The sequence below is a fragment of the Podarcis liolepis genome (assembly GCF_965112155.1).
Source record: "Podarcis liolepis genome assembly, chromosome: 17".
Classification (NCBI taxonomy): domain Eukaryota; kingdom Metazoa; phylum Chordata; class Lepidosauria; order Squamata; family Lacertidae; genus Podarcis; species Podarcis liolepis.
In genome coordinates, this window is record NC_139571.1 from 14,763,083 (window position 1) to 14,785,802 (window position 22,720).

The 22,720-nt window shown below is 41.5% G+C and overlaps 1 protein-coding gene across 6 annotated transcripts in view; it reads left to right on the forward strand.

Annotated features, from left to right (window-relative positions):
• The window catches only part of MLLT3 (MLLT3 super elongation complex subunit), a 144,734-nt gene that overhangs the window by 88,743 nt on the left and 33,271 nt on the right, over positions 1 to 22,720 (forward strand). For all 6 annotated transcript variants that reach the window (XR_014520927.1, XM_083483392.1, XM_083483393.1 and 3 more), the window contains 3 exons: positions 744 to 887; positions 4,332 to 4,451; positions 8,390 to 8,995. Coding sequence is in view for 5 of the 6 variants with exons in the window: in XM_083483392.1 (XP_083339518.1) it covers positions 744 to 887; positions 4,332 to 4,451; positions 8,390 to 8,995 (870 nt within the window). In the remaining variant the exon portion in view is untranslated. The remainder of the gene's footprint in view (positions 1 to 743; positions 888 to 4,331; positions 4,452 to 8,389; positions 8,996 to 22,720) is intronic.

Here is a 22,720-nt window from a genome sequence, read left to right on the forward strand (position 1 = left end):
CAAGCCTTTTTTACACTATAGCTAGCACTTTGAAATGTTCTTGGAACACTATAGAGGATCAGTATCAGCTTGGCAGCAGTGTGCTTCTAGTTGCATTTGGAACAATCTGTGGCCTCTGAACATTTGCCAAGGGCATCCCTGACAGTTTGTTAAAATAACGAACCCCTGGGGTTAAAAAATAGTACTTAGAACATGCTGTATGAATAACTGACAATAACTTAGCATAAACTTACACTCATTTTGGGGGGAGAAATGATTTGTGAATTGGGCACTGACATGTCTACCCATCTGATTCGGAAACCAGTTCCTGAATTCTAGATGAATGCTACATAAACAGTAGTTTGGTTTAATAAATTTTTATTTCCTTGTTGGAGAATAGCTTGATGCTAAGTTGGGGGCAGGGGGTGGGGAGCTTAGTTTAGGATGAAGAAGATTTACTCCAGGAGAGACTTTTCAGCCATGAAACTTCTGTTTATTTTACCCACTTTGAAGAGAACAGCTCTGGGGGAACTTTTTCCTGAAAGTCATTCTCAAGTGATGACTCAAGCTAGGAAGCCCTAGGACTTGTAGGCACTGCTCAGTTTTAAAGATTCCACTTAAGGTAATCTTTAGATCTTAATGAAAGTAATGTTGTATTTCACTACAGATGAAGAAATGAATCAGCGAAACAACTGGCGTAAAAGCAAGCATGTCGTGTGGTGTCCATTTTGTTTGTCTATAGTTGACTGTTTTCTAACCCGTAGGAAGAACCGAAGAAAGTCCGCTTTGACTATGACCTATTCCTTCATTTGGAAGGCCACCCACCTGTAAATCATCTTCGCTGTGAAAAGCTCACATTCAATAACCCAACGGAAGAGTTCAGAAGAAAGTTGCTGAAAGCAGGAGGGGTAAGTCTCGTCTGTATGTCCAGAAACCGTATGAAGGAGGCTGTATGCACAATCCTTAGTAAAGTCTTGGCATTGCAGATTTTGATTTCTCACCCCTAGCCCAAAATGCTTTTGAGTAAAAAAGATACGTTTTTTCCACCAGTGACCTGAAACCCGCAAAAATAAGTACGGAATGTGCAACATTCAGCCCAGCAGACACTCACAAGATCAAACTACTACTTACAGGCCTATCAGTTTGAAGCTAATGTAGAACCAATTCATGCATTTCATATCCATAAAGTAAGGCAGTAATTCTGAAAATGCTTGGCCAGTTTAAGATCCAAAATCAGTGAGATTGTGCTCACACTGTTGCAGACAGGACTACACTGTTCCTACGGGATCCTGTTCAGTTTGCGGTTGATTCTAGATCAAGTTTTGTCGCCAGAGGCCCAAGATCGGTAAAAAGCCTTCTGTTAGCTTCGGCCTTTTCTAGACTTGCCACAGTCATCCCTACTTTGGTAACATCCAGGGGTTGATTCCTGTAATGCCCAGAAACTCCAGTTTCTTAAAAAAAAAAATGGCTGCTAGGTTCTCTGAGCAGTAAGTAACCAGAGACAGGATGTAGGAAGCATATTAAAAAAGGTAAAGGGACCCCTGACCATTAGGTCCAGTCGTGGCCGACTCTGGGGTTGCGGCGCTCATCTCGCTTTATTGGCCGAGGGAGCCGGTGTACAGCTTCTGGGTCATGTGGCCAGCATGACCATGCCGCTTCTGGTGAACCAGATCAGCGCATGGAAATGCCGTTTACCTTCCCGCCGGAGTGGTGCCTGTTTATCTACTTGCACTTTGACGTGCTTTTGAACTGCTAGGTTGGCAGGAGCAGGGACTGAAGAACAGGAGCTCACTCTGTTGCGGGGATTCGAACCGCCGACCTTCTGATCGGCAAATGCTAGGCTCTGTGGTTTAACCCACAGCGCCACCCGCATCCCAGGAAGCATAATATTCAGTGCTTAAATGGACTGGGCTGGTTGTGGGTCTGTTTCCGGGTGCATTTCAAAGTGTTTTTCTTTTTACGACCCTACGTATCACCTGAAAGCATTCTCTTTCCACATCAGCCTGTGTCGTGGGTTAAGAACATTGGTGGTGTGTTTTCTGTACGTGCCTCCCTTATCCCGAACAAGGTCGGTGGCTACTGAGAAAGGAGCTGTCTCAGGTGCCCCCACTTGTAGAGCTATTTCATAATTTAGCTTCTTGTAGAACCAAAAATTATAAAAATGGCTTCACGTTTATTTCTTTTACTTCCAGCAAGTAGCAGGATTTCTTGCCCCTAGGAGAGTAAAATTTGCTGTTTTTTGTTTTTGCTGTTTTTTGTTTTTGTTTTTGCTTACATTTTCAAACTTATTTAAAAGACTCCTTCCAGTAGCACCTTAAAGACCAACTAAGTTAGTTCTTGGTATGAGCTTTCGTGTGCATGCACACTTCTTCAGATACACAGGTTGATGGACTTCCATTTCATGCGGCTCAATGTGGTGCCTTCCATGGTTCCAGTAGTAGATAGGTAGCCGTGTTGGTCTGCCATAGTCAAAATAAAAAATTCCTTCCAGTAGCACCTTAAAGACCAACTAAGTTAGTTCTTGGTATGAGCTTTGTGTATCTGAAGAAGTGTGCATGCACACGAAAGCTCATACCAAGAACTAACTTAGTTGGTCTTTAAGGTGCTACTGGAAGGAATTTTTTATTTTGACTATGGCAGACCAACACGGCTACCTATCTATTATTTAAAAGACGTTCTCCTTAAGAAATGAAAATGCACTGCTTTTAAATTGACTATTGTTATGCATTTAATTTACTCAAAGTGCAAAAGGATTAGTTCCTTAGATGTTTGGATTTTTTTTTGCTCCCCCCTAACATGGCCAGCATAGCAGAACCACAACTCTGGAATCTAGATTTCATATATTATTAGAGTGCATAGATGCTCAGTACTTAAATCTAGTTCCCAGCAGTATGCTAGGTGATAAGTTCATGACCTAGATTCCTCCAGGAATACTTGAGGTGCAAAAAGTTCCCAGCTGTGGCATCAACGTAGCTATCTGTTCCTCTGTCATTTTACTGGACTGCTTATTAGCCGGCTGAATGACTAAAACTGGCAACAGAAATCGAATGAACTGCAATCTTGAATCAGCCCTAAAGCCTGAACAGTAGTAGTTGCTACTTATAACCTTGCTATCACCTTGTGCAGTATTGAGAGAAGGTGTTAGGGAGAAGGAGCTGCCTGATTTTTTAGCTAGAAAACATCATCAAGCATTTTCTCTTTTTGCATGACGATGGGGAAGCAAGCTGGAAGAGGCATCTCATAGCCAAATCGCTAGAATTAGTATGTGTTCAGTATGTGTTCATTAATAACACACACACACACACACACGTATATTTCGCTCCATAAGACACACTTTTTTCCTCCTAAAAAGTAAGGGGAAATGTCTGTGCGTCTTACGGAGCGAATGCGTGGTCCCTGGGGCTGAATAGCCCAGGGGCAAGAAGCAGATCATGCTTTTTTCTTTTTTTTCTAGGAAGAGGGAAGTGGGTGTTGAAACAAAGCCGCTGATCGCCAAGCGATCGGGAGGGAGATAAGGCTGTGGGTAAAGGAGGCTGCCAAGGGAGCGGGGAGGTAAAGACAGCAAACTTGCAAGGAGAGGAGACAAGAATACTTAAACAAGCAATGAGGAGAGAAATTAGAAGAGATGGAGGAGCAAAAAACTGTTCCAGTTAAGGAAAAGACACTAAGGCAAACAAGAGGGAAGGAAGCAGCTGATTGGCAAGCGATCAGGAGGGAGATAAGGGAGGCTAGCGATAAAGGAGGCTGCCTGGGAGGGGGAGGTAAAAGCCCATGGATCCTCAGGATTTTTGCATTGGGTCACCCCAAATTCACCATCAGATCACATAGCATGTCCATGGCTACAGCCTGCACCAAAAAAACCACACATCCACTGTTTCGTGGGCCGCAATGGCGCAAAAACGTGGTTACAAAGCACGGATCCACATGGATCCTTAGGATTTTTGCATTGGGCTACCCCAAACTCACCGTCAAATCACATATCATGTCTGTGGCCACAGCATGAGCAACAAAAATCACACACCCACTGTTTCGTTCAGAATATTTTTTTTCTTGTTTTCCTCCTCTAAAAACTAGGTGCGTCTTATTGTCAGGTGCATCTTATGGAGCGAAAAATACGATATATATCAGTTATGCTTCTCTGGGCTCTTCTAACAGCATTTTTAATACGGATTTTTTTTTCAGTCAGTCTGTCCTTTCCATTGATGGTGAACTCCAAATTATACTAAAATTGATGCCAATTATGTATGCCAACGGCAGAAACCAGAGTTTGATTTGAGTGCCCACTTCCAAGAACTTTGCTTTAGATCCTCAGCTGTTTTGTAAATGTTACTAATGCTTCCATTTTAAAATAGATCATGGTAATGTCAGATGGAACCTCGGCTGCTTCAGGGCAGAGTCTTCACCTCCTGAACCTTCCCAGTAATTCCCTGTCTTTTTCTGAAGTGAAGAAGAAATCATCTCATGGGCCAAAGGTGAGAGGCATAGGAGGATAACAGAATTTGGGATGTGCGTTGGTTGAGGGTTTTGAAAGCTGTGTGGCCAAGAAGCAAGTGACAAGTTCAGAACAATACTTAAATCAGATGACTGAACGACCAATCATAGTTCTAGAATATATTTATCGCCCTTGAACATTTCAGATTTTCTTCCATTTATTTGCCTTTCAAAGTGAGGTGAATTATGTGCATTCAACCTATGTGCATTAAATGGCCATTTTTTTTTAGCAGATGTTAAATGTGCAAACATGAACATAGTTTTTGCACCTTATACACTAACCTAAAGAATAACATACATTAGAAACTGAACAATGCAGTCATCAAAGTACGTTTTCATTCATCCACGAAAGTCTGGTAATAGAACGTATACAAGTTTCCTCCCATTTCTCAATAAGGACCAGGCAAAGCTTAATTCAAGTAACCTTTATTGGCATCGCATAAGAACATTCAGAATACATTTAGAATAGATAGGGCAGTGCAATCTTTCCGCCACCCCCAATGGCACAGTCACCCGCCAAAGGGCAGAAGGAGCGAGCAATCCGCCTCATCTCTGAGGGTTTCGAACAAAGGCAGCATCCTGTAGCCTACTTCGGCGACAAAAAATCAAATAGAGGAACTTAGCTACTGTCTTGGTGAGCTCCTGGTCTCTCCCCTGTAATAAGAAGTGCATAACCTCTGATTTCCACGTTGGAATACATAGATGGTCTAGAAATTGTTGGCAGAGATCACCATACATTTTACAGTTAAGGGCCGTGGGAGCTAGAGTTTCCACCAGGTGGGCATCGCATGGGCACATCCTGTCTCCTTCTGCCAAACCCACCCCAAAGGAGGTTAGAATGATTAGAATTGAACCTAGCCAGCGAAAAGGCCCTTCTTTCTTGCGGATTAAACAAAGTTCCAAACTACTTCACTTTTCAGCAACAGAAATCAGATTAGATAAAATGCCGAGGAAAGCTGAATGTTAACTGTGTTCTGGGAAGCTTGTGATTTTACTACTACGGGGAGCTAAGCCCCTAATTAATAGCTATCTTCACTTTTAAGAGCATTTCTGCACAATATTTTAATTCTTGGGTGTTTTGTGTAGCCAAGACCGCTTAAACTTGCAGTAGGATAAATTGTTAAGAGTATTTTCATAGAATTGTAGAGTTGGAAGGGACCTCGAGGATCATGTAGTTCAAACTCCTGCAACGCAGGAATCTCTTGCTCAGGGTGGGGCTTAAACCCACAACCTTGAGATTAAGAGTCTTCTGCTCTACTGGCTGAGCTATTTTCCAAATCTATGTGAAATGCAGATGGCTAGGAGTGATTTAGCATTATGAAAAGGTCCAAGCAAATGGCAAACTATTTATTTATTTGTCAGGAAGGACTAAACATGCTTCATCAGAAAACTCTCTGTGGGGTGCACATGATAAAACTACCAACAAAAACTCAAAGAAGTCAGCAAAACTTTAAACAAACATTAGATAGCAAAAATAAATTGTCTTGGTAGGCTTCCTGAAGTAAAAGTTTTCCAACTAGCTATTGCATGTATCCATGCTTGAGGAACGCAAGCTGGATTTGTGTTTTATAGATATAGATATAGATATAGATATAGATATAGATATAGATATAGATATAGATATAGATATAGATATAGATATAGATATAGATATAGATATAGATATATGCTGGGTGTTTTCTGTGTTGAACTTAAACTGTTGCCTGTTTTGATAAGAGGCAAAGTTAGAAATGGCAGGCAATACAATAGAAGAATGCCATCAATTGTATATAACTTAAAAGCCAAGAAAATTTGTAAGCTCTTCTTGTTAGTGGTCATTTTTGCATTAAAATGTGTGGCATTTGATTGCTTTTTCAAATTTATTTTTTAAAAAAACCTATGTAGTAATTGGAGTCATCTGCTTTATTCCTAAAAGGTTACACCTCAGTGTGGTGAAGTCAATTTATCATAAGATTGCATGTTAGTACGGATATTTGGACTGTTCGGATCATAATTTGAACTGTTCATATCTAATGCTGGCCAACTTTTTTCCAAGTTGGGATCCAGCCTTATCTCAGACACCCCCATTCTTGTCATGAATTCCCCAAAAGCATTGCTTTAAAAACAGGAGAAGCTAGATTTCAGCTGCAACTGGAAGAGAGAATTGGCAGACCATTTACATGCGATGGTTTCTTTGGTTCCTGGGAGGTGTATTGTGTGGCAATTCCCGGCTCCCACCAGTTGGAATAAATAAGACACAGGACATCGTTATTTTAGGTTAATGGGCAAAAATTGGCCACAACTTTATTGGTTACAGGTAAGAGTGGTATTGGCTTAGGCATTGGTCCTATCCGACTATCTGGCTTCAGCCTGATTGCTTGAAGACCGGGAAGGGTTAACACCAGCAGGGGGAGCCCTGAGATGCACATCACTAGGAACTCCCCGAGGGGTCAGCGCTCGGGGGCGTGCTTTAGGTCCTGGCCTCCATAGGTTTTGGACGAGGCAACGCCCCCCGGAATCCTTTACCGGACTACCCTTCAATATTTGGGGAGGTGATGGCGCTCCTCCCCCCCAACTCATCTACATAATAATACCCCTACCAATGCCTAATCGCCAAAACCAATGAGTTGTGTCGATTTGCTACGAGGTAGGCAAAAAACCAAATGGCCAGTGCCAATTCGCCAAGTGGAAAAAAATCCTACTAGGCCCCTTGACGGGGACCAACCGAAGTCCATAGCACGGTCAGAAAGAAAGGCTGGAGGGTGGGTGGGTGGGAAACCAAATCTGCGGCAAGGACGAAAAGGGGAGATCCCCGGGCCGCGCCAGGCTTAAATGACCCAGGCCATGCCCCCGGAGCCAGCCGATTGGCTGGCCCTGGAGCTGATGCGGCCCGAGGATTCCCCTGGTCGCGCAGGGCTGGCTTCAGCCCTGCGCGATTGTTGGGGGCGTGAGCCTGCAACACCACCTCCTCCTTATGTCGGAAGTGGCTTTGTCAGTGTGTTGCATGGCTTAGCTCTTTTTCTCATGGTTGGCTATGCAAGTAGTTGATGAAGAAAGCAAACCAAGAATTAACTCTTCATTATATAATATCTTGCACACATGCACGAGTTACTCGAATTCTTCCATGACTTTATCTGCGTGGTTATGGTGATTGAATGCAATGGATTGCCCATTCGACTTGCATGAGGATCTCATGAACTACAGTCACGAGGTTGCAAGGAGGGTCAGTTCCCTCGAATTGGTCTTATGTGTATGTGTTACGCCATCTACAGGATTCATTCCAGTAGACAGCCCACAAATATGACAAATTATGTCATATCTGGTCACGTAGTTTAAGTGCACAATTTTAGCAATAGGATTTAAGATTCAGAGCTGTATTCTAATTCATTGGTTTCAAAGGAATTCAGTTTACTTCATGCTAGATTTTGCCTTTTAAAAATGTTTGGCAATAAGAGGAAAACCCACCTAACTTTAACTTGGGGGTATCTAGCAAGTTAACTAAAACTTAAAATAAAACGTTCCATTTAAGGAGTGCTGGGTTCCTATTTGCTGTATCTATGATTTAATAACACCAACCTGTTAGATAAAATAGTGTTGTGTTGTTTAAATATCTATTTTGCTGTTCATAAAGCAGTAGCAATATGCAGTAGATAAATACAAAGGCAAAAATTCCTTTCTATGGAACACCCTCCCACCAGATGTCAAACAGAAAAACAACTATTTGACTTTTATAAGACATCTGAAGGCAACCCTGTTCAGGGAAGTTTTTAATGACTGATATTTTATTTTGTTTTTAATATTTTGTTGGGGGCCGCATGGCCAGGGCAACCTAGACAGATGAGCAGCAGAAAAAAATAAAAATTATTATTATTATTATTATTATTATTATTATTATTATTATTATTATTATAAGTTAACTTTGTGGTTTCCATTGTTGCAGGACCCAAGTAAGATTATAAGCACTTGCAGCAGCAGCAGCAGCAACAGTTTTTCAAAGCCCCATAAATTAACTAAGGAGCACAAGGAGAAACCTTCTAAAGACTCGAAAGAACATAAAAGTGCCTTCAAAGAACCTTCCAGGGAACATAACAAATCTTCCAAAGAGTCCTCCAAAAAACCCAAAGAAAACAAACCACTAAAGGATGAAAAAATTGTTCCTAAAATGGCCTTCAAGGAACCCAAACCCATGTCAAAGGAGCCAAAATCCGAAAACAACATCCTTACCATAGCAGGTGGACAGCAACAAGAGAAGAAAGCCCCCACGAAAAGGCCTCCAGGGATGGATTCTGAGGATCTGGCAGCCAAAAAGAAGAGGAAAAGTGGCTCGGAGGCTTTATTTAAGAGTTTTTCCAGTGCTCCCCCACTGATACTTACTTGTTCCACGGCGGACAGAAAACAGACAAAGGATAAATCTCAGTTTAAGATTGGGAAAGTCAAAATGGAAAGCGAGACACTGGAAAAGAAGAAGACCACATTACCCCCCTTTGATGATATTGTGGATCCTAACGATTCCGATATGGAGGAGAACATGTCCTCGAAATCTGAAGTAAGGCTTTTATTGGCTATTATCCCTTCCTCAGTTTATCCCTTTAAAAAAGAGAGAGAGACAAGGATGTTCATAATAGGTGGTATCAAACTAAGTTTTGTAGGGGTAGGTCCATTAATTTAATTGGGTCTACTCTGTGCAGTTTTAGTTGAGCAGCTCCGTGTGCGTGCAGGTTCTGTTTCGTTATGCAAAACCATGGAAATTGGCTGTTGGCACACTTTCATTTGCAGATGCTTTGGCTGATTTCATTTTTGACCCTCTCGGGAGTTGCATCAGTTTGTTGTTGCTTTATTAATAATGCTGCAGAAATGTGTGTTAACGGAGGCCGTTCAATGTGATTGCTTCTCGCTGCCAGGAAACAGATTGGGTTTTATGATTTATTTTTTCTTGTGGACAGATGTGTTACAGCGTATACTAATTGATGCATGCAAAGGGATAATACATTGAAAATCGGCTTTGATGTGTAAGTTTGTATATGATTGCAACGGCTCGTTCTTAGCCAAGATGCTAATGGCTTGCCTACGTATGCTTAAGATACCATTAATTGCTAGGGGTCCCTCCAAGGCCCATTCATAGAAGTGTGTTCATCACTTATCTCAGCATGGTAACTTAAAGATGAATATGCATATGGTCTAGAACAGTATTGTGTGTCCAGTTGACATTGTGGGGTTAAGCTGTTCTGACTGATAAGTCATCATTTGGTGCTAGTATTAATGAGTGTTGAACTTGCATTACATTACAAAGTAAAATTCAGCAATGTGTTGGATTCATACTTCTGAAGTTCATGCTTGTATGGGAAATATGAATTGGCTCTTAGATACTTGATAGTGTGAAATGAATGTAAACAGCAGAATATATTTTAAGCGTCACATGTACTTTAGCACGAATCTCTGAACAGATGGTTGTCTGGTAGAGGAATACATTTCATAGACTTCAGGGTTGTATTCTTTATGACAGAAAGGAGATGAATATATTTAGTACATTGCCAACTGAGGATTCTAGGATGCACCTCAGACCTATTAACCTCTATCATGAATATTCTGGGAGAATCAAAAGCCTTTATCTCACCCGACTTGAGTTCTGTAAGTTTGCTTGCCTACTTTAGTCATCCAAACTATTTGCTCTACAAAAAAGTTCTGTGGTGAACTCCTGTGCTGTCTCTTTTTTTGCTTATGAAAGTGTAATTTGATGTGTAATGTGTAGTCTTTATGGGGTTGGTGGGTCTTTGCATTAGGAAAGTAGACTAGGTGATTTTTTTTCTATGCTTGTAGCACTAGATGATTTTCCTGGTTGTTGCTTTTTAAAAAGTTGATAGTTGTAATATTTAGAAGCTATATAGCACTTTCTGAAACTCCAGAGTGCTTCAAGCAGACTTTCGGTACTTATTTTGTAGAAGGGATTGAAGCACAGGAAATTTAAAGGTAAAAGTAAAGGGACCCCTGACCATTATTAGGTCCAGTTGTAACCAACTCTGGGGTGCGGCGCTCATCTCGCTTTATTGGCCGAGGGAACCGGCGTACAGCTTCCGGGTCATGTGGCCAGCATGACTAAGCCGCTTCTGGCGAACCAGAGCAGCGCACGGAAACACCGTTTACCTTCCCACCGGAGTGGTACCTATTTATCTACTTGCACTTTGACGTGCTTTTGAACTGCTAGGTTGGCAGGAGCAGGGACCGAGCAACGGGAGCTCACCCTGTCACGGGGATTCGAACCGCCAACCTTCTGATCAGCAAGTCCTAGGCTCTGTGGTTTAACCCACAGCGCCACCCACGTCCCTACAGGAAATTTAGGTTTGTGCAATTACAGTGTATTAAAGTACTCTGCTGCCCTAGCACAACAACTGGAAAGTGTGGGATGAACAAATGACCAACAGGAAAACATATAAGCATCCCACAAGGAAATCAGAACGATTGATCATGGTCATGTAACATCACAAACAAATTGGAACAAATGTTCAGTAATGAGTGGCTATAATCTAACCTCTGTGTAAGCTTTGTGCATGCAGGGTGGATAAAGGATAAATAGCTTGTCTGGAGGAGCTCTCTCCTATTGCTCCTAGGCTCTGGAATTCCCTTTCCCAACAGGCCCATTTGGCTCTATTATTCACTGGTATTCAGGTAGCTGTGCTGACGTGGCTGTTCCCAGCTGGCGTATGTGAGGAGAGCTGTTTGAATTTGACATGGTGATGCTCACTTTTTTGGATTAGTGCTGCTTTGAAGTAGTACAGTGGACGCTCAGGTTGCGAATATGATCCGTGCGGCATGCACATTCGCAACCCGCAGCATTCGTAACACGCAGCGGCGCGTCTGCGCACGCACAGCTTGCGATTTGGCACGTGTGCGCATGAGCAAAGCGCGTTTTAGCGCTTTGGCACATGCGCGACTGCCGAAACCTGGAAGTAACCCGTTCCAGTACTTCCGGGTTTCGGCGGTCTGTAACTCAAATAACGCAACCTGAAGCGTCTGTAACCCGAGGTATGACTGTATTTGTTGCAAGCTACCTTGCATGTCTGAGTGACAGGTAGAATATCGAGATTTTAAAATAAGCTTCCAGTTCAGTGAAAAGTTCTAATTGTCCAAAAGGCTGATTTACATAGAAATTGAAGGACACACAAATCTTGTTTGGTGATATATGCAAAATGGGCAGCAACAAAGCCAACAAGATTTCCTGGCCCAGTATACAGAACAACTTCTTCTTCTTCTTCATGCTTCTTCTTCATACTTCATGGAGAGCCAGTGTGGTGTAGTGGTTAATAGCGGTAGTCTCGTAATCTGGGGAACCAGGTTTGCGTCTCTGCTCCTCCACATGCAGCTGCTGGGTGACCTTGGGCCAGTCACACTTCTTTGAAATCTCTCAGCCCCACTCACCTCACAGAGTGTTTGTTGTGGAGGGAGGAAGGGAAAGGAGAATGTTAGCCACTTTGAGACTCCTTAAAGGGAGTGAAAGGCGGGATATCAAATCCAAACTCTTCTTCTTCTACCCATCTGACTGGGTAGCCCCAGCCACTTCCAACAATTTATAAAACCATAGTAAACAGTTGAACACTAAAAGCTTCCCTATATAGGGCCAACTTCAGATATAGAAGACACCTGAAAAGTCTTTTTAGAAGAGTTATATAGTTCTTCATCTCCTTGGCATCTGCTGGGAGGGCATTCCACAGGGCGGGTGCCACCACCGAGAAGGCCCTCTGCCTGGTTCCCTGTACCTTCACTTCTGGCAATGAAGGAACCGCCAGAAGGCCCTCGGTGCTGGACCTGTGTGTCTGGGCTTGAACGATGGGGGTGGAGATGCTCCATCAGGTATTTTGGAATATTGTGAAGCTCCTTGACATCTGACGGGAGGCGGGTGCCACCACCGCGGTGGAAGGCCCTCTGCCTGGTTCCCTGTACTTTCACTTCTCACAATGAGGAAACCGCCAGAAGGCCATCGGAGGTTGCCTAGGTTAACTTATTGGACTGTTAAAAAGGTAAAAAGGGGTAAAGGGAAGACAATGCAAACAGCCCTGAGCTCCTGGGAGGAAATGCAAAATGTAAATATATAATTCCATTCCTGTTAAAAAACAAACAAACATTCATGTAAAGAAAAATAAGCATGCACATAGCTAGAAAGGCAACCCTCCTCTTGCTTTAACTGCAACACTACAGTCCTGATGTTTTACAACAAAGCAAAAATCTTGCCAACCCTGAAGGTATAAAAATATGTGCACCACATATTGTAGTTTATTGTCAAAATCAGCTGGTCACTGCAGAATAGTTTTTAATTGCTTTACAAAATAGGATTAGAGAGGGAGAGAGATTAACATAATCCTATATCTGTTCAAAAATAAATCCCATTGATTTGCAGCACAATCCTAACCACCCACTCAAATTCTGTAGGATTTATCCCCAGGTGAATGGGATTAAAGATGGCAGCCTTACTCCCAGAAAAGTGAGCATAAAATCCTGGGAAGCACCAGATTCAAAGCAGGCTATGAATTAGACAAATAAACTGCCCTGTTGAGCAGCCCAGGACAAAATAAACTTTTATAGCTTTTTATATTTAGAAACAACACTCGGCACATTTTAACATCTTAAAAGTGGGTTGTGCTCTTTTATATTTCTCTTCAAAATTATTCAATAGATAAAATATATAATAAAGTGGTACCTCTGGTTACGTACTTAATTCGTTCCGGAGGTCCGTTCTTAAGCTGAAACTGTTCTTAACTTGAAGCACCACTTTAGTTAATGGGGCCTCCCGCTGCCGCCGTTCCACCAGAGCACGATTTCTGTTCTCATCCTGAAGCAAAGTTCTTAACCCGAGGTAATATTTCTGGGTTGAGTCTGTAAGCTGAAGCGTATGTAACCCGAGGTACCACTGTATGCTATTCCTTGCAAAAAATGAGAGAAAGGAACAACAAATGCATACAACTTTTAGAAGACATCTGAAGGCAGCCCTGTATCAGGAAGTTCTTGATATTTTTGATATTTTATTATGTATTTGTGTGTGTTGGAAGCCGCCCAGGGTGCCTGGGGCAACCCAGCCATATGGGTGGGGTATAAACAATAAAATTATTAGTAGTAATTATTATTCACCATGCCAGGCTAAGTTCAAGGTGCTAGTTTGGGTTTATAAAGTCCTGTATAGCTTGAAACCAGGATACCTGAAAGATTGTCTCATCCTGTATATATCCAACTGATATATCCAGCTAAGCTGAGGAACTCCTGCAGGTACCATCTTCTCATGTGGTCCATTTCGCACAGTCTAGGAATTGGGCCTTTGGTGGTATGGTCCCCACCCTTTGGAATCCCTTCCCATTAAATATTAGAGAGGAAAAGTGTCTGCTATCTTTTCAGCACTTACTGAAGACATTCGTCTTCCTACAACCCTTTTTAAAGTACAGATCTTTCCCAAAATTCCTCTGTGTTGAAATTGCTTTTAGGTGTTTTCAGATAATAAAATTGCACTAATCTTTTTCCTGCCCTGGGCTTATTTAAATTGGCAAGATATACATATATGTGTGTGTGTGTTTTCACATTTTGGCCAAAGTGGATGAAATTTACAGACACATGAGCCCTTCCAGAGCGGATCAAACCTGCCAAATTGCAGACAAATAGGCCCAGGGGATTTAATGCAGAGCACCTTCAAAGTTTTAAAACAAAGAATTGAAGGCATGGTATTTTTTTGTATTTTTTTGTTGTTGTTGACCTTTCTGAGGGGTTGAAAGGCTGGTGGGCATAACTGTGGTGGTCTTATTCTGATCCGGAGCCACATATTGTGCTAGGAAAAGATAAAAGATTTACAGCGCAGTCCTTAAACATGTGTATTCAGAAACAAGTCTTAATGTGTTCTGTGGGGGTTACTCACAAGTAAGGGGGTGTTGGGTTGCATCCTAAGTGTTTGAATACTTATGAGCTACATGGCCTTGTGAACAGCAGAAATATTTTGTTTTTAAGATAAAGGATACTTCTAGATCACTTTTACTGCTCTTGATTTTTATTTTCAAGAAATAACTTTCTAATGTTTCTTTAAAGAGGCTTATAGAAGTTACGTATTACTTACCCTTTTAAATTAAATATTTTTAGAGAGAAAATTCAGACGCTACTCTTTTTTAACACTAAACATCTAAAAATGATGCTAAAGGTTATGCACCCGACAATTTTCTTTGCTGCTCTGACCAATGTAAAATGCTGATTAAAACTCGTGCTGCAGAGACAGGCTACATTTCAGCAGAATTTGTTTTTTAATAGCACCTCTTGGCCAGAAGAGGTAAATTAAAATTATCCCATTGCATAAAGGAGTTGTTGAGAATAAATACGTTGCTAGAAATCTGGTGGGATTTCTCGGGGTGCTCAAAAGCTGAGTAAGTTTTAACTCCCTTGCAGCCTCATTCATAGACAGTTTATACTGTCTGGAGCCAAGCAATAAATAGCTTGCTGGAGGAACCATCATTAGGTTTTCCCATGATGAAAGCTACTTGCAGACAGAAGGTGGTCTTTCGTTTTATTTCTAAGGTGGGTCTTTAATGACTGTTTCTCTTAGTGTGGGGCAAAGGTTGTAAAACACAGAAAGGATGTGGCTGAAATTGCCTCCCTTCATTTTTATACCATGGCCCTAACTCAGTTACAACTAGGGCTAAAGGATGTTTCCGTTCCGCGCTTTGAAATGCATCTGATGCTCACCCACACAGAGATCTGGGAGGCAAACCATTTATAAGCACAGACAAGCTACAGTTTCTTTATGAAAAGTTTTATCCAAAACATTGGCATTTAGAGAAATGGTTAATCAACAAGATTGCTGAGGATATTAATGCAGCCGAAATAGCATTACAGTTTGTAAGAAAAAGGACATTGCATTTCTTTTTAGATGAGAACTGAACTTCCCAATAGCAACATTTTTCAATGGTCAGGTATAGAAAACTGCTGCCAACTTTTTTGCCACTTTGGATAGTAAAGGCACGGCCGTTCAGTGGTAATTCTGAAATGGACTGCTGTTGCCGCAATTTCCAGATGCAGCTGTCACTCTCTGCTGAGTAGAAACACTGAGTGACTTTTAACTGCGTACCGTGGAATATGCTGCCTTTATTCTACATGGAAATGTAAACATGCTTTTAATTAGTAGAATTGTAATAGTTAATATATGGGACGCGGGTGGCGCTGTGGGTTAAACCACAGAGCCTAGGATTTGCCGATCAGAAGGTCGGCGGTTCGAATCCCCGTGATGGGGTGAGCTCCCGTTGCTCGGTCCCTGCTCCTGCCAACCTAGCAGTTCGAAAGCACGTCAAAGTGCAAGTAGATAAATAGGTACTGCTGCAGTGGGAAGGTAAACGGCGTTTCCGTGTGCTGCTCTGGTTTTGCCAGAAGCAGCTTAGTCATACTGGCCACATGACCCGGAAGCTGTACGCCGGCTCCCTCGGCCAATAAAGCGAGATGAGCACCGCAACCCCAGAGGCGGTCTCGACTGGACCTAATGGTCAGGGGCCCCTTTACCTAATAGTTAATATAACCCAGAAGCAAATTACCTGCAGGTATGGATACTAGGATGCTCATCTAATCAATAATCTCTGTCCTTTATGTCTAGATACCACAAATCTTGAGTTCAGTTGCACTACCACACCATTACTCTAGACATTTAAGATTTTCCTTGTGTAAGTTTCCTGGCAAAAACAAATCTCAAACGTTTCCCTACTTTTATCTAAACTATGCACACGGTTACATTGAGATATATATTTTAAAAGATATCCTTGTTGTTTGAGGATGTTAAGAATTAATCTCAGCAGCAATCCGGATATTAACCACTGTGGTAGATCCTTTAAGGTATGAGTAACATTTATATGAGCTAGCAAAGCCATCCAGAAGCGCTTGTGTATTCAGGCAGGTCAAAATTCCATGCTGTGACTTTTGTTGGCTCTCATCTGAAGTGTGTACAGGAACAAGGCAAAGGGCGGGAGGGAAGGAAAGGTGTAAAATTTATGGCTGTTGAGGCAGTGGGAGAGTGGCTCGGTCCACTTAAAACTCTAAAAGCTCTGCCTTTATCTTTTTTAAAGAGTTGTGCAAAACTTCAATCACAGGATGTTTGATTTCATGGGGGGGAAATGCCCGCCAGTTTCCTATACTGCCCCATGTAGCTGCATGATAACAAAATGCTTGGCCTTGTTTTCGCCGTCTGCCTGATCAAGCAATGTGGTGGTGGGTCTTGCAGTATTTACACAAGGGGCTAACTGTTTTGTAAAGTGGAAAATTTGAAACCTCGGATCCCCTTATGGATTATTTCAGGCTGAACTTGCGGCTTATGAAAATAACTGTGGCCGAGAGAAGACGGGGAGCGGGGTTCTGTTTTCTTGCTATTCTATCAACACACCTCCCTGAAACAGGGAGAATGAAAGTCAGGAGCGTCATCTCGTAAATAAGGATGGAGAACTTTTGTCAGCCCAAGCACCACATGGGTGGAGGGAGACCAAGGCAAAAGTGAGCAGAGCAATAAGTGAATGCTACTTTTGTTCCGCTAGGCTAGTTTCTTCGCGCTCACACGTCTTCCCTGGCAAAGAAGAAGGATTGTCAGAGTTCAAGGGACTCGTTCCAGCCAGGAGGATGCAAAGTGGGGCTTGTAAGAGCTGCTTCTTGGGACAGTGTCTCACCTGTAAAGCATCCCAAGAGCCAGATAGAGTGGCCTGCAAGTCTGCATTGGACCTCCATCCTTGAGGTGCCCTGTCCCGGTTGTGGATCCATATGGAAGTCTTAGAGGCCCAATCTGCCATGTAGGAACGTGAGGATGGGGCAGAGATCTTCTGCCCAACCCAGAGCAGCTCCTTTTAGCTACTGGCTGCACAGTCACTCATCCACAAAGGATGGTGTGTATGGAAGTCCCACCAGAATAGCCTGCAGAAATTCCAAGGTAGTGACAGGGAGGGATGAACTGGCCTGGTTTGACTGGATTCCAAGCTGTATTGCCATCGCTTAACAGCATTGCGCTTAATTGCTACACCAGATCCTGGCTGGTGGGTTCCTCCTTCTGTCCCGATTTTCGCACCAGCCTAGCATTGCCATTGGAGGCTTTGGATGTGGCAGTGGCTATGCCACTCCATCATTCCTCTGCTTCCTGGCCAGGGTTTCGGTTTCTATGCTCTCTGGGATGTGAACCAAATGCACCAAATACACATTTAGATGTTTGGTGGTGACAATCCAAAGAGAATAATCAAGGAAATTACAGGTTGTGGCCAATAAAGTTACCTTGCTGCAAGAGTTCTGCCAGTGCAATGGAACTTCCTTTCCCTGCACACCCCCCAAGTCTGCTCTGCAAGATGTGGGCACTCCCATAATAGATTTGGGGGGCACAAGAAGAATGGGAGATGAAGTCCTGTTGCAGAGACAGAAGTCCTTGTGATGTTGAGACATTATTGGATAAAGCCCTGTTCGTTTTAAATTGGAAGGAGGAAAATTAAATGCAAAAACCATTAGCGATGTTTTTAATGTGCTCAGTACATTATCCACAAAGAAATCAGTGTGTGTTCTGACTATGCCCTAGATAAGTTTGAATCTTTGTTGCCTTAGATTGCATGTGTGCCTATACCAACATGGATGATACATTTGCTGATCATGGCCTCCTGCTGACTGTATAAATGCAAAATGTGCAGATCAGTATTTTCTAAAGATGGATGATAGGTGGAAATTATCTATACCTATAATAAAAGTATAAGCATGTTGTCGCGCTGCAGTTTGCTTTGCCACAGAGAGGTGGCAGTGTGAACTACAATGTGGCAAGAGTCCATGTGGATGGGTGGCCCAGCTGATCTGTGGGGAGGTAGATCCTGAATAGGCTGCAGCAGCCTCCTCCCCCAGTAACCTGCTTGCTTTGCTGGCTCCTGCCTGCCAGCTCTAGGGCCTCTGCCCCCAGCACTTAGGTCCCCTGGCTAGCAGGTACCACTGCTGGTCACCCTGTTCCTCAGCCAACTGGGGGAATCCTCTCCTTTTGCCGCTGATGAGGATGGAGAGTCAGCCTGCAAGGAGGAACAGCATGGGAAAGGGGAAACCAGTTAGAGGCAGTGGCTGGCCAGCCTCATAATCACCAGCTGCTTCTGACCTCCTTCCTAAGTGTTCCTGCAGCTGGGCCACCTCTTCAGCCTGATTGGCTACAGCATGAATTGGAAAAGGGGAGGGTTGAGTGGGGTTAAATTGGGTGTTGGGCAAGGGAGGCTTAGGGATGGAGTGGGCAGGATTGGTAAGTGAAGCAAGCAGAGGTTTAAGTAGCCCCTAGTTTATTCTATTTTTTGTATATTTTAAATCTATGTTTTTATATTTAATTTATGTTTTTATGTATATTTTCTTGCTGAAAGATCTGTTGTGGCAGTCACCTGGGCTTCTGCTGAATTAATGGCTTGCATATTTATTTATTAAATTCCTTCCAGTAGCACCTTAGAGACCAACTAAGTTTGTTATTGGGATGAGCTTTCGTGTGTATGCACACTTCTTCAGATACCAAAAATAGTTTTTGAAAGTTGCACCATTAGTGTCTGTTTAATTAACTATAAAATGCAGCTATGGTTCTAGCCAAAGATCTAATAATTTGTCTGTTATAAATTTTTAATAGACTGTTCTGACCCGACTCTCTTTGTCTTGTAAAACCTCCAGGCCCTTATTAACTGAATAGCTTTCCCTTCTGCCAAAGCTTGAAGGCAAGGTGTGATATTTTTTAGCACATAACTGAGAGAAATATAGTCATAACGAAATAGGAGCCCATGTGGAGCTTGAATGGTAGCTTTCCATTTTGGAATAAGTGATGGGGGAAAGTTGTTGTAAAGTGGTCTTTTTATGTTTCTGATTAAAAGGAGGTGTGCCTTCAGCTGAATTTAAGCTGATAATATGCATTGAAAACCTCTGCTGTAGTTTCCATGAACGTGTCATGCCATTATTAAGTAGCATCACTCTGTCAAACTAACAAGCTGAGCACTTTTAATCACTGCAGCCAGATTCTCACTGCATCAGGCGGTACTTGCAAGAGATACTGTGTGAATTTGACACTCATAGTGAGTTGACCATATCCAGAAATGTGAGAAGACTGACTTACTTGGTCATTTTTGATTTTTATTCACAATAGGCAAAATGACAAAACGAAGCAACATAATCCAGCCGCATTCAAGCTTCCCACCAATGTTAATTGCTTCACCACATACTTAAACACAGCACTCCGAAAACACTGCCACTTAATGGAATGCTGAACAGAGCATTGTACACATACCTGAAACATAAGGAAACTTTGTTGGGTAGAAGTTTGGTTTAATTTAATAGTATAGTTGATGGGACTAATTTTCCCCCTTTATTTTAATTTTATTGTATATTTTATACTTACAATTTATTTTCATATATTATCCTGGTTGGCATACCTATACACAATAATTTTGAACTGCCTAAGACCATAGGAATTACAGTTGTTGAACATTTTGTGTATTTATGTGCAAAGTCACTGATAATCTATATTTTTTAAAAACAAAAAAGAATAGTAGTACTTAAATTGGATTGGCCATGGATTGGGCACCTTCTATGGTCTGCAGGCTTAGGTAGTGGTTGCACTTTTATATCCAGCGTGAAATGGCGTATTCTTTAGATCGAAAATTGCTTTCTTTTTTTTTTATAAATATTTTATTAAGTTTTGAAACATAGAGTAGAAAATCACATATCAAACACACAAAATCCCTTCACCAAAGAAATAACAAACAGAGAAACAAATACAATTACACCAACAAACAATATAAAAAAGAAGAAAAAAGAAAAACACAACTGTTCATAGCATTTTTGTATAACTAACTGGACTTCCTCACATCTCCCTTACCCTGCATTCTCTGTAATAAAAGTACCAGCAAATTATTACCTTGTTTGATTCCATATTTTGTACTTCTCAAATGTTATATTTCTAGACTTAAAGTAATTTTTGTCAATTGATTGTAACTTAAATTAAGCATAATATTACTTTAAGTTTCGACCTTTTCTTACATATCACTTAATTTTCTATATCTCACAATCAAGTTACTGGAACCATATTTTTCTAAATCGTGCAATTTCTTAACATTCATACAGCTTGTACTGTTTTTGTAGATAGTCCTTAAACTTTTTCCAGTCCTCTTCCATTGTTTCTTCTCCCAAATCTCGGATTCTGCCAGTCATTTTGGCCAGTTCCATATAATCCATCAATTGCGTCTGCCACTCCTCCAGTGTGGGCAAATCTTGTGTCTTCCAATGTTTTGCAATAAGTATTCTTGCTGCTGTAGTCGCATACATAAAAAAAGTTCTGTCCCTCTTTAACACTTTCTGGCCGACAATGCCCAAGAGGAAGGCTTCTGGTTTCTTGGTAAAGGTATATTTAAATACCTTTTTTAACTCATTATAGATCATTTCCCAGAAGGCCTTCACTCTTGGACAAGTCCACCAGAGGTGAAAGAATGTCCCTTCAGCCTCCTTACATTTCCAACATTTATTATCAGACAGGTGATATATTTTTGCAAGCTTGACTGGGGTCATGTACCACCTGTATATCATTTTCATAATATTTTCCTTCAAGGCATTACATGCCGTGAATTTCATTCCGGTGGTCCATAACCTTTCCCAGTCCTCAAACATGATGTTATACCCAATATCCTGAGCCCATTTTATCATGGCTGATTTAACTGTCTCGTCCTGAGTATTCCATTTAAGCAGCAAGTTATACATTCTTGAGAGTACCTTAATCTTTGGTTCTAACAATTCTGTCTCTAATTTCGATTTTTCCACCTGGAATCCTATCTTTTTGTCCAAATTAAAAACCTCTTTAATTTGAGCGTAATGTAACCAATCTCGCACCTTGTTCTTTAATTTCTCCAAGCTCTGCAATTTCCAATTATCTCCATTTTTTTCTATTATTTCCCAATATTTCGGCCAACCGGCCTCCATATTGAGTCTTTTCCGGGCCTTAGCCTCCATTGGTGATAGCCATCTTGGGGTCTTATTTTCTAATAAGTCTTTGTATTTTGTCCAGACAATAAATATTGCTTTCCTGACAATATGGTTTTTGAACACTTTATGAACCTTTACCTTGTCGTACCACAAATATGCATGCCATCCAAAAGCATTATTAAACCCTTCCAGATCTAGGACATCAGTGTTCTCTAAAAGTAACCAATCCTTCATCCAACAGAAAGCTGCAGCTTCATAATATAACCTTAAGTCTGGCAGGGCAAATCCCCCTCTTTCCTTTGCATCAGTTAGAATTTTAAATTTTATTCTGGGCTTTTTGCCCTGCCAGACAAACTTAGAAATATCTTTCTGCCACTTTCCAAAACATTCCACTCTGTCCACAATCTGTAGGGTTTGAAACAAAAACAACATCTTTGGCAATACATTCATCTTTATAGCTGCAATTCGACCCAATAAGGAAAGTTTCAATCTTGACCAAGTTTCTAGATCCTTTTTAATTTCTGTCCAACATTTTTCATAATTATCTTTAAATAAGTTCAAGTTTTTAGCAGTCAAGTTAAAATTGCATTCTTGAGTAGGTTTTTCTTCTCCATCCTGACATTGCCCAATATCACTTCTGCACAGTTCATTTCCGAGTGTGCCGATAGGCAGTTACTCTTCAGGACTGATAACCATACCTTTCAGAGTCTTTCATATCTTTGTAAATGGTTTACAAAGGTGTTGAAAGACCTTTTCGTTTGTGTAGGTTATGAAGTCATGCTATACAGTGGAGAAATCTTCTCTCCCCCCCCCCCATGTAAGCCATAGCCACAAAACATCCTTACATTCTCTTTTGCCAATGAAACATTTCCCTTGAGTAATAAGTATCCTTTCCTTGACCTATTAGTCCAGGTACCCACATTTTATCTTTCCATTTTTTACTCTAAGAGTAGCTGCCAATCAACAATGCTTTGCTTGTATCATGCTAGCTGTAGTCATCACACAGGCAGTTGAATTTCACTGCTATTTTTGCTGGATTAAATCATCAGTATAAGTGAAAAGGAAGAGCAGTATATGAGCTTTTCCAAAATAAACCCAGTTTTTTTGCCAGAGCACACTGACACATTTTTAAAATATGGCACACATGCTTCTCCCCTTCCCATGCAATCTTCACAATATCCATCTCAACATATTTATAATCAGTCATTCTCAAAGCCCCAGGGCAGAATTACATATATGCAAAATCAAAAAGTTATACAATTAAAATAAAACACATAAACCAATTGCTAATAACCTGCAACAATCCTTATTTGGGACACGGGTGGCG